This window comes from Gadus macrocephalus, chromosome 5, assembly GCF_031168955.1.
Source record: "Gadus macrocephalus chromosome 5, ASM3116895v1".
In the NCBI taxonomy this organism is placed as follows: Eukaryota; Metazoa; Chordata; class Actinopteri; order Gadiformes; family Gadidae; genus Gadus; species Gadus macrocephalus.
The window spans coordinates 7,365,857-7,378,164 of NC_082386.1; the positions used below are offsets into that span (position 1 = coordinate 7,365,857).

Below are 12,308 nucleotides of genomic sequence, written 5' to 3' on the forward strand. Positions count from 1 at the left end.
ACAATAAATACTACAAAACTAAACAAGACACAATAATATCTAAATATGGGATTAAACATTAAAAAGATAAATAAAAAAGTTTATGAAGAGCACTACATTTCATATTTTATAATAAATATACCCCTATCCTACTAGCACTACACAATTCTTTAAGTGTGTGCAGGTTTGTTGCGTGAGCAGCCAAACCTTTGCCAGACGGGAGAAGGCTTGAAAATCATAATGGTTGTTAGAACTGTTGGGAGACTGTTCCATTGTTTTATCCCTACAAAAGAGAAGGACGACTTTCCAAATGTGGTTTTGCCTTGTGGGATTCTGCATTTTCCCCTAATTGTTGACCTGGTTGCTCGTGCTGAGAATTCTGAGCTCAGTGTCACAAAGCTCCTTAAGGGAGGAGGTGCAGCATTCTGGATGAATTTCAAAATTAAGCGTACATTAGCATACACAAAGCATTCAAAATTAAGTGGATTGTGTTTATCCAGGATTTTGAAATGGTGATATTGACAAGTTTTTATCATGGATTTTAAGAGCGTTTTTATATAATGATTCAAGTGGTCTCAAGGTTGTTTTACCTGCTTGAGACCAACTTGTCATACAGTAGGAAAATTTGGAAAAATCATAGCATTCAGATAGGTGTTTGATGCCTCAACTGTAAGAGAGTTTCTTATGAATCGATAGTTTGCCAGATTTAATTTGACTGTGCTACTCAACCTTTGTGTGCTTTTTGAAATGTAGGGTTGGATCAAGAGTGACGCCGTGGCCTTAGTAGTTAAATTCTTCAACATTTTTTATTTTTTGTCCATTAACATTAATGTCAGGACAATCTTTACATTTGCACCTATTTGAAAAGTACATTGTAACAGTCTTTCCAACATTAAGTGTATGATTTGAGTCAATAAGCCATTTCCTTAGTCAATTTAGAAGCAACTTCTGAGGCATTTTTTCCATGGGTGTACAACAAAGTGTCATCAGCATACATCATAAGTTCAACATTATTACAAACGGATGGAAGGTCATTTATGTATATACTGAAGAGCAACGGTCCTAAAATCGAGCCTTGTGGCACTCCCATGGTGCAGTTTTTCAGGGTTGATAACTTGTTATTTATTCAAACACATTGTTGTCGGCTAGCTAGGTATGATTTAATCCAGTTCTGTGTAGATAGAAATGTTATAGTTGGCCAGTTTATTGAGTAATATAGTATGGCTTACTGTGTCGAAAGCCTTTCATAGATCAAGGAAGACTGCTCCTACTACTCCTCCCCTATCTAGATTGGCTTTCAACACTTCAAGGAAGTAGCAGCAGGCAGTTTCAGTAGAAGGTTTTTCCCTGAAGTCAAATTGCATGGGGTGTAACAGAGCCTTGGAATCAAGGTGTGCAATTAATTGTTCTGCTACAACCTTTGCAATTACTTTTGAGATAGCAGGGAGTATGCTTATTGGTCTAGTTGCGTACCTCCTCTTTTCCTCCAGATTTGTATACAAGGGTTATTATAGCCAGTTTTAAGGCACTGGGGAAAGTGCTCTAATCTATACACTTATTTATTAATTGAGTTATAGGAGAAGTGATTGTTTCTTTATTTTTTTTTATTAGCGCTGTCCATATATGTCCTTAGCTTTACTGTTTGAAAGGGTAGTGATACATTTTCAACCTTTGTGCCATTTGTCTGTGTCAGAGTAAAAGCAGATAGTTCATTAGCTGGGACTTGAGGAAGGTGTTTTTTTTTATAAAATGTTGCCCCAAGTCCACTACAGAATCTAGGAGATAATTGTTAAAATGAGTTGCCACCGCAGGATTGTCATTTACAATAATACCATTTATTTTCAACTGTATGCTACCACCCTTGGGTTTTTCCTCCCCAAGAAGTTGATCAATACTTTTCCACAATATTTTACTGTTCCATTTTGCTTCTCTAATGATTTCAAGAAAGAAATGTGCTTTAGCCTTCCTAAGTTGCATTATGACTTTATTTCTCAGACCTTTGTAGGTTAAACGATCAGTATCCAGTCCAGATTTGAAGGCTTTTTTCAAAGAGGCATCTTTTTTTTTCATTAAGTCCCACAGAGTACTATTAAACAAAGGCAAACACCGTTTAGCATTAGGCTTCTGGGTCTTTGTCTTGGTATACTTCCCAATAATCTGTCCAAAAGCTGACATTAAATCATCACATGTCTGGTCACAGGATTTATCTGCAACAGTGTTGTTCCAATTAGTTTGCTTCATTTCATTTTATTTCCATCAGCATTTGATCTTTCTTAGGGATGAAAGGGATTTTAGAGTTCTTTCCCATTTGATTTTTATTTCTATATCTTGTCTTTGGCAGCTTTCGAGCAGATAATGTCAGCTTGTGATCTAAGAGACCTAAACTTATTAAGCTGTACATTTTTGTTATTCTGTCTGCTTTATTCTAAAATATCATGTCCAGTAGTGTTTGTGAAGATTTCATTATTCTTGTAGGTTTATTTATCATTTGTGTCATCTGAAATGTTTTGGTGATGTTGTTAAGTTTCTTTCTCCGTACTTTGTCTAACCAGTTCAAATTAAAGTCTCCCATTAGAAGAATTTCTTTACCATCATGTTTTTTTAGAATGCCAGATAAGGAATCAAAGAAATCATTTGTAGCAGTAGGTGGTTGGTAGACTGTAAAAACAATAAATTACATTTGAGGAGAGAGCGCAATTGTAACACCGAGGCACTCCAGGCTTTTTTTCCATCTATGTCAATCTGTTTGCTTTGAATGCTGTCTTTGACATAAATAAGAACCCGCCCCCTTTGCCTCTTCCTCTGACTCGTCTGTATACTTTATAGCCCGGGACATTAAATACAGCTAAAGAGGTGGTAGGAGTTAACCAAGTTTCTGTATGACACAGATAATCAAGGTTTGAGTCTGTAAGTAAATGTTCAGAGTTGTTCCATCTTTGAAACAACGCTCCGTATGTTTAAACGTCAGCCGAACATCCCTTTCGGTTTTGTATTCGGGTTCCACAATACGCTCGTGTGTGTGGGGCTTAACATAAAACCTCAGTTTCAGCTCTCTCGCATGCGCATGACATTTTCTTCCACGGAGAGCTTCAAGGGGCAGAACACAGCAATACGGTAACGCTCCAGTGCTTACCTGCATCATTCACTACAATGGAAGCTGCTCCCGTGGCAACGTCTGGGGCCTGGAACACACACGCTGAACCCCACCAGGTTGGAAATCAGAGAAAAGGAAATGGAAACGGCAGCAGGATCAGGGGGTTGGAAGAGAAAGTCTTAGATGGTCATTATGGAAGGGAATGGATTTGAGTATTTTGTTTATTGATACTGAGAGTTCCTTCAAAATTAGAGAAACATCTCTCTGTTTGAAGGGAAATGTAGACGTGTGGCTTGTGTGAATATCTGTAGAGTCAAGCTACAACACGATATAACAAGTGTGGTTCTGATGTTTTTTAGTGGCAAAGATGTATTTTCAAGGACTGCGACCGGATTCCTTGTATATTCTGTGAAATATTTGTTTGCATTCGTCGAGTTTGAAATGACCTTAACTTTATTTCCGTTGTACCTGAACACTTACTAAACTAAATAAAAAAACACCTCTTTTTTACCTGTGTTAACACCGTTGTCCTTGAAATTCTGGATGTAGCTGTCTCCAAAGAAATCTTTGCCAACCTACAAACAGCAACACACAAAGGAACGAATGCAGAATGATTAAAAGACAGCGCGGGTCAAGCGGGGTCAGACTCGGTTAGCGGCAACTTCTGAAGAGTGGAGCGCCGAACCTCGAATGGGATGGATTTTCTGCTGTGTACCCCGCTGGCATCCTGGCATCATGCCGCCCGCCCGCCGCCGCCGCCACGTATGTGCAACAGCGAACACAACGAGCGTCAACACACACACACACACACGTGCACGCATACACACACAAACGACCATCTGCGCCAAGCCTCGGAGACTCCACGACCCCACCTTGCCGCCTCTTCATGTCCACCTCTCTCCTCCCGTTATCTCCCCCCCCCCCAACACCCCCCGCCCCCCTGTTCTTTCTGGCTTGTGCGCAGGGTATGTCCACATGTAAATCCGGAGGGGGGGGGGGGGGGGGGGGTACCATGAAGAAGGTCCCCACCTTGCCCGTAGGCGCCTGTTTCGAACCCACGCTTTCCCCAAAAACACGGAAAAAACTTTTACAAAACGGTGCCAAAACGCTTGCACTCTCGCTGCCTATGTTGCAGGGTTGGGCTCGTAGTGGGGCTGATGGGCCCTTTTCCTTTGAAGAGCGACCTTCCCTCTTGGATGTTTTCTGGACTATTTTTGGGTTCTCCCAATACCCAGAAAGCTCCTCCCTCCCTCATTGGGCCACTATCGATCGGGCCTCTTTGTTCTGACACGGGTGGGGCCCGAGTGCTTTGGCGCTGGGGTCGGGAGGCCGTTGTCTTACCGTCTGATTGGAGGGATGGGATTGCCGTCGTATGGGAATATGCTGTTTTTGAGGCGGGCGAGCGTGGGTGGTTGCTATGCGAGCGCGATGGTTGGTGATCAATAGACACGGGATGCGAGTGATTGTGGTGGATGTTGATGTTGACTTGTGGAGGAGTTGCGATCCGTCTGTCAAGTCGTTAACTCAACAGATGACCAGAGGATACTTGCTGGGGCTGCAAGTTTACGTTCAGCTTTTTGTAAAGGTCACACACAAGGTGGATGAAGAATACAAGGCAAAAATACATTCTTTGGGAAAAATTTGGAAATACGAATTGAAGGTATACCACCAATATGTTAATGCCCGCTCAAATACCCACATAGGCACAACAGTAGTATACGAGCGGTCAAAAGACTATAGTGGTCAATGGTTTGGTACCTTGCCGACCATGGCAGTCCTGGCACCTAGCTTGGCGGCCTGTATGCACTGGTTGGCCCCTTTTCCTCCAAAGCCAGTGAAGAACCTGTGGCCATGGATGGTTTCGCCCGCCTTGGGTAGCCTTGGAGCCTGACTGGGAACAAACACGACACCTTCAGTGGTTTTTCAGGAGTTGTTTGTCACAACGCTAAGTGAATCACACCTATTGGTTTGAAGAGCAGACGTTAGGATCTTGGAACTTTCTATGGCCCACAAAGTCTGTTTGTTTACACCGAGAAAGTATCATGGATATTTTGCAAGCTTCAAGAAGTCTGTATTGGTGAGTTTCCAAGTGCTAATGATGCAAGCAGCATGACCCAGAGCTGTTTCAACACAACACTGCCAGCACCAGTAAATGCCTGACTCATCGGGTGGGGTGGAAGTCCCGCCCATTCCTTCAGGGCAGCCGTGCCACAGGTGGGGGCCCCCGAGGGACAGCTGTCCATTTGATGATCCCTCCAATCAGTAGTATGGAAGTGACTAATGTGGGATTTGGTACGTGAGTTTGATGCCCTAAAATGCTGTGGTCTGGCCTCTGGACTGCTTAGAAATCTGCACCAAATTTTACGCAACACTCAGAATTCAGATTTAACAACGTGCCTAAAAAAAAGCCACGATCTTTGCAAACAATTCTAACTGTGCACCGCACTATCTAAGGCCATGGGTGTGTAAACACAAAATCTAAATTCAGTCAAAGGTAGTCAGTCAATGCTAGCCAGGGCAGTATATGCACTAACTTTGGTTGGTTAAAACAAAGATACAGCTGTGCGAGATGTTAAACACTCTTCTGCTATAAAGGATGTCGATTGATGTCCAACTGCCCTATTTGTGAGCCCATCTCCCCATCGGGAGGGGTCGAGTTCAACAGAAATCATAAACACGAGCATACACATTAAGTGAGAGCCAGTATGACTAAAGACGAGTCACACACACACACACACACACACACACACACACACACACACACACACACACACACACACGCGCTTCACAGGTAATTTATTTGATGCCACTTGACACTACGACTTCAGTTTTCTTACAGTACACACACCTTCTATTCACTGAAGACGATTGGCTTTGAACTATTCAAAACAGGATGACTGACAGGTGAAATCCATCCATTTTGAACTCAATGGATACACCCCACCCACGGCAAGTTAGACACACAGACTATTGTTGTCTGTCCCGAGTTTGCTGCCCAGATGGAAGCGCTATGCACTGAAACCTCAACTTCCCCTGGCTCATCTCCCACGCAACGCAAGGGCCGGAAACAGGTGTTGCTGTGAGGTGAAATGTTTGCTTTTGTCACGTTTACCTCCATTCTGCCTTGTTGTTTTCTGAGATATTCCTCCTCTGCTGGTGAGCAACAGAGGGAGCAGATCACAGAGTGTAAGAACTTTGACACGTGTGGCGGTGGTGGTTTTGTCTCTAAACGACATTAAATGCTGAATTTGTTTTTGTGTTCCAGATGATTACGGTACATTCTGTGCCAAATCAAAATAGAAATGATGCCATGAGTCATTTTGGTTGGTACTGAATGATTATGTGCATGTGTGTATCACTGTTCAAGAAAGATGCAGTCAGTATCCAAATAAACATACGATTCTCAGAAGCTAAAACCATGCTTTGTCAACGTGAACTCAATGACACAAGTCTAAGTGAAGCTTTTTTCAAATGCTCTTCTTCATATTCTAATAAGAAAAATAGAAATCCAATAGAAACAGCTGCTTGAGGGTCAGATGGATACATATGAAAAATCTGAAGCATAAGGAATCACACACAGACACACACACAAGTGTTAAAAATAAGTCCAAAAGACGGTGGGTGCAGTGTCAAATTTTCTTTTTTTTTCATATTATTCAAGCCCCTGCCGTAACTATTAACAGAAATCCGTCTGACACAAGATTCCTTCATTATTTTTCAATGTTATATTTAAACCTGTGCTGGGTAACGTTCTCAGGGCAGCCATCAGTTTTGCTCAGAATTCCAAGCTTCTTTCCTCCCAGACCAAATTGATTTAGAGTTTATTGAGTCGTGGTTGAATGGGTTTAACTCTCTTGTCACTCATAATTTCATTGTTTCTTAAATAAGTTGGACCAAAAGTGAATTTACGCTGTAAATTTCATACTGTACTTAAAATGTTTGGATAATATTTTTTAATTGTTGACACATTTTGTTATTGTTTTCTGTTCTAATTAAACATGTCTCTGGAAGTATACATTGCTTTGGTTTTGTTGTTGTTTTAATTATTGTCATCATCATCATGAATGGAATTCTAAATACCAAAGGTTAGTTACTGTGATGATAAGTCAGGGGATAGTTAACTAAAACAACCCTTATATGGGCATGGAAATCAATTCTGTTTCCTTAAGTGTCTCATATATGGAAACAATTGTTCAAACTATTCATTGAATAGCCCACGCCTCCCACCTACCACACTATTCACATACCCAACATGTGTGTATATTGTTACCATAGCTAGGGATAGTAATATTTATGCACTTAGTTGATTGACTTTTCTTTAGATGAAAGTTATTGATTCTTGGTCACATTTTCAAAATATTATTCACCGGACCTCCAAAGGAACTATTTAATTTTAGTAGTGATTGCGGTCACCGATGAGGAAATAACAGTGTGATGTTTAATTTTGCCCATGTAATTCTTCCACAAATCTGGATTTGCGGAATTTTGCAAAGCAAAAGTTGTACACATGGCGATAAATTACTGTGACACCGTGGTAGAAAGATGCTGTCATTGTTGCCTATTATGGATGACAAACAGGATGTCCTATAAGCCTGTATCATTCGTCACCTGCATCACAATCTGTAACCCCCCCACCCACCTTAACTTTGTGCACCCGCAAATTGTACTCTAAGGCCAAACACACATGGGCACCAACATGACTCATGAGGCTGAGGCAGCAGGGGGCGCTGTCTGGCTTTGCCTATTGGAGGGAGAGGGCGCAGGAGGGAGGGAGAGGGCGCAGGAGGGAGGGAGAGGGCGCGGGAGGGAGGGAGAGACATTTGTGCAATACAGACAGGAGACAATTAAACATAAGCCTCTTACTATCAAACATATCCTGTGTGAAAATGCAGAAATAAATACACGTGAAGATATGCATCGTGTCTGTTGAGCAGACACCGAAAAGAGAAATAAGTGTGGGACGGAATGAGTACGAGTTTGCATACAAACAGAAAGAGTGTGCGTGCATTGGCTGAGGATTTGTGTGTGCATGCGCGCACGTGTGTGTAAAGCAAACATTTGTAGGGACAGAACTTTGTTGTAAGGCACTTACCACTGAAGCAGCGACTGAAACATTTGTACTTCGGGACTTCAGACATTAAAGTCATGCGTATCACTTTGAATGATCATGCCATTTATTCTAAGTACCTTCGGCTATGCACCCATTACTTCATCCTATCCAACTTCCGAGCAAAAACAAGCTGTTTCCTGTTAGCATATTAGGGTCATAATTGACAACTTCTGCCCTTGAAAGTAAAAACAATCTCAACGTGAACTGCTAATGAGGAGCCCAATAAATACAACAAAACAGTTTGGGAGTTAGTACCTTTCTTATTATGATATTTTTTAGTGGGTAGATTGTGACCTAGAATAATCAATTGGGGGTTAGGGTTAAAAAAGAAAAGAACTATTTTACAGTATCCTCAATGATAAATATTAATTTCAACTCAACAGCTTGTTTACATTGTGTTTGTAGTTGCAATTGTGTCATTCAACATAAACTGCTTAGTATTGGATTCTTTTGAAGTCATTCATTGTACTTAAGAGTTAATGAATAATAGCTTGTGGGAAAAGATTATGTCTGGCTTTGCAGATCTCGTCTGACGGCGATTATGTAATTGCTGACATTTTCGCAAACAGTTATTGCGTGTGATTATCTCATTCGACTTTAGCATCACATATCAATATATATATAATTTTTTTTAGGGTGTGTATGTGATGTTATCTGGATGTGTGGTTTGCACATATAAATGACACAGTGATGATTGCATTTGAATTTCACAATATCTCAAAAGGTTGCAGGAGCAAGACGCATAGAGTTGCCTTTTTGGGGTGGTGGGGGAGAGGTGAGGTAGGCTATTTGGGGATATCTTGGGTCAGCCGTTAAAATACTATTACCTGGAAAGAAGTAACAATGTCTTAGACCTTGTGACAGTATAGAGGAGCCAGTGGAATTAGCCACGTTTAAAACCACTTCCTCTATCCCTGTGTGGACAGGATTAGGCCTTGGTGGAAAAACCCTTCAGTCCTGATTCAACATTTTCCGAAAGCTTAAAAAATGATGCTGGTAGTGTCGGTATTTAAGAATGAAAAAGGCAGATGGAACAAGATGTTCACAAAAAACCATATCGCCATATACGATTGAGTGATATGGTGGGTTAGGTTAAACCACCATAAAAAAAGAAATCATTGTATCTAGGACCTTGTATGGTAATGAAAAGTTGCCCAATGTGCTCCTTCCTGGGTAGCCTACCTGAGGAAGCAGAGGAGTTTCCTGAAGGCAGATTTAGCTGATGATAGTAAACCACATGGTCAAACGAAAAAAAAAAAAAAAAACAGCAAGGAGAATCATTTGAACACCCACAGCTGAAGAAGACAAATCCCTGTAGGACGGTTGGACGGGCCACACTTACCTCACCAAGTCGGTCATGCAGGAGCCCACCACTGCCACGTCAAAGCCTTCTTCAGTCATGATCAAATCTAAAGAACAGATTTCATTCATTTAATTATCAAATAAGTTTGCTCAGCAAAAATGTAAATAATATTTTAAGACGACAGGATCACATTTGATTATTGTGTTTCTGTTCTGAACGTTGCTTTTTTTGCCGTAAGGTGACCCAGAATCCTTTCTCAGTAAGGAAAAGGGTCTAATCAAGGTCTAAAATGAACAAGCAGAACAAACTGACTAACTCTGAAGCGGTTTCCAAGAACTTCCAAGGCACAAACACACACACACTTACACACCCACACACACACACACCCACACACAAACACATATTATTTAGCTCCCACATTACTATGGGCTTGACTGAAACACGCAAGTAGGTAAAAATAGAGCATTCATAGCCGGCTTATTGGACAGTTTCCAATCGTAACAGGGGTGATTATTTCAACGCCACGTGAAAAGAACACAGCCCAGCAAGATCTTAATTAAGTCAATCCTCAGCTTGTATCGGCGCTAATGCTAGTGTGTTAATCTCTTCAAATCTCTTCCTCGGCAGCAGAAGACTTGGAAAGCCTGGCCGCTGGCTGTAGGATGGCTCAATTCTCTCTCCCAAATCTCCCAGCAAATTGTCTTCACATCTAGCCCCCGAACACTCCCCACTTCCAATGCGGTAGATTAAAATTAGATCTGCCGTCTCCAACCGTTGAAGCAAGAGACCACTCCTCACATTCAGAATATAGGAGGCATCAGTGTCTGATGAACCCAGTAAAGAAACAATGCTGTAAACATAAGAAAAATAAGCAGTACACACAATGTACAAGTTAATTTGGTATTTCTTTGATATTAAATAATGAAAGCCGTTTTTGGTATTCTACCTGATCAATACTGCTCAAATTGGAATTTTGCTCACACATGGGACTGTGTGTGTGTGTGTGTGTGTGTGTGTGTGTGTGTGTGTGTGTGTGTGTGTGTGTGTGTGTGTGTGTGTGTGTGTGTGTGTGTGTGTGTGTGTGTGTGTGTGTGTGTGTGTGTGTGTGTGTGTGTGCGTGTCATTTAATTAGCTTATATCAAGAATTGAAGGGCACAAAATGTATGCAATAACAATGTATCGGAAACAAATGTTTTTGTTAATTAATTATATTCTACTTCAACAATTTACAGATTAACAGCTCAACTAAGGAAACACTGGGTATTGTTTTTACCTATAGCATTGGAGAAATTCTCTCAAGACAAAGCCATCCTGCTACCAAGCACATCCCTATTAGGGATCGGCCGATATATCGGTCGGCCGATATTATCGGCCGATATTCGCGGTTTTTACGTGTATCGGTATCGGCCGATACGCGGCTGATTTTCGCCGATATTTTTTTTTTATTATTATTATTTTTTACTTGTTCTACCTCACCTGTTTTTAATATTTGTTAAATATTGTTCATCTACTTGTTCTTACTTGTTCTACTTCACCTGTTTTTACTATTTGTTAAATATTGTTTTTTATATTGAAGTTCATTAAATGTTCCTTCAAAAAAAATAAAAAATAAATCGGCTCAAGAAAATCGGTATCGGCGTATCGGCTAAGGCTGATGAAAAAATATCGGTATCGTATCGGCCCTAAAAAATCGGTATCGGTCGATCCCTAATCCCTATATTTCCTATATTATATCACTTAAATAGCAATAAGGCTGAATGGCAGAATCACAGAGCAAGCTCTGCTATTAAGCCTTCGTTGGTGTAATATTCAAACGATGAATATAATGTTTCCATCATGAAGGGTATCACATTTTAATGCTATTTTTTGTTTTATTGACTTGAATGCAAAGTAAGCCAACTGGTTTACTAATATATGCTAAATTAATTAAATTCCTATACCCCCCCCCCCCCCCCCCCAACTTTGTTTAATACAATATGACATATGGGATCTTAAAAATATATATTTTTAAAGTAGCCAATACTTTTATAAATAAATAGGGCACACATGCAAATATGCTATCAAGGTTGCCTGTGTCGCCATTGTTGTCTTAAGACAGACTATTGAAAGGTGCTATTGAAAATGACTTAAATACTGTAGGAGGGGTTACGGAGCTGAAGTTAGCTCCCTAGTCGCAGTGATGTGGACCAGGAAATTATCCAATTTTTCCGAACATAGTTTTCTGTGACATGTTTATTGATAAAACAAATGCATTCGTAATTCATTCTTTTATGCCATACAGCCCCCAGTATATGATTCAGTCTAGCCCGAAAGTTTTTTCCCACTCAGAACCGATCTCAGAAATAGCGGAACGGCCGATTTCAGGCCAGCCTTTCACAGGTTAAATCACCTTGGGCCACCCCAAAACCCGCCTGCTGTATACTAAGCAGGACACATACGATCTGTTTATTCATATTTAAACAATTCAAGAATTGACAGCTGACACTCTGGTCTCAATAAGAAAATTGACAGCATGATTTAGAGTTCGTAGTGAACAGGGGGACCAAGTTAGTTTAACCAATGAAAGGCTGTCCTGAAATAGGATGGAAATGCTTTTCTGAGATTGGTTCTGAGTGGGAAAATCATACTGTTCTGATACTGAGGGACACTTCGTGAGGTGTTCAGTATGTTTCAACATTGACATGGGTGGCCCAAAGTGAACAAGGCTCTGTCATGCTGTGACCTTTCTAATTAAGACCTGAGCGTCAGCTGTTATTTTTCTAGGTGTTTGATGCACAAAAAGGAGCTGGCTTTTCAGCAGTCTATGACTATGGAACGAAGTT

The 12,308-nt window shown here is 40.8% G+C and overlaps 1 protein-coding gene across 4 annotated transcripts in view; it reads right to left on the reverse strand.

Moving 5' to 3' along the window:
- Positions 1 to 12,308, reverse strand: part of rbks (ribokinase) — a 29,067-nt gene that overhangs the window by 16,002 nt on the left and 757 nt on the right. The window contains exons 1-5 of one of the 4 annotated variants that reach the window (XM_060051954.1): positions 9,526 to 9,592; positions 9,366 to 9,402; positions 4,832 to 4,964; positions 3,585 to 3,648; positions 3,113 to 3,175 (exon numbers count right to left, since the gene is read on the reverse strand). In XM_060051954.1, the coding sequence (XP_059907937.1) occupies positions 3,113 to 3,175; positions 3,585 to 3,648; positions 4,832 to 4,843 (139 nt within the window). In that variant the 5' untranslated portion in view covers positions 4,844 to 4,964; positions 9,366 to 9,402; positions 9,526 to 9,592. Of the gene's footprint in view, positions 1 to 3,112; positions 3,176 to 3,584; positions 3,649 to 4,831; positions 4,965 to 9,365; positions 9,403 to 9,525; positions 9,593 to 12,308 lie in introns of those variants that run through there. The other 3 variants (XM_060051956.1, XM_060051952.1, XM_060051955.1) reach the window with 3 other exon arrangements.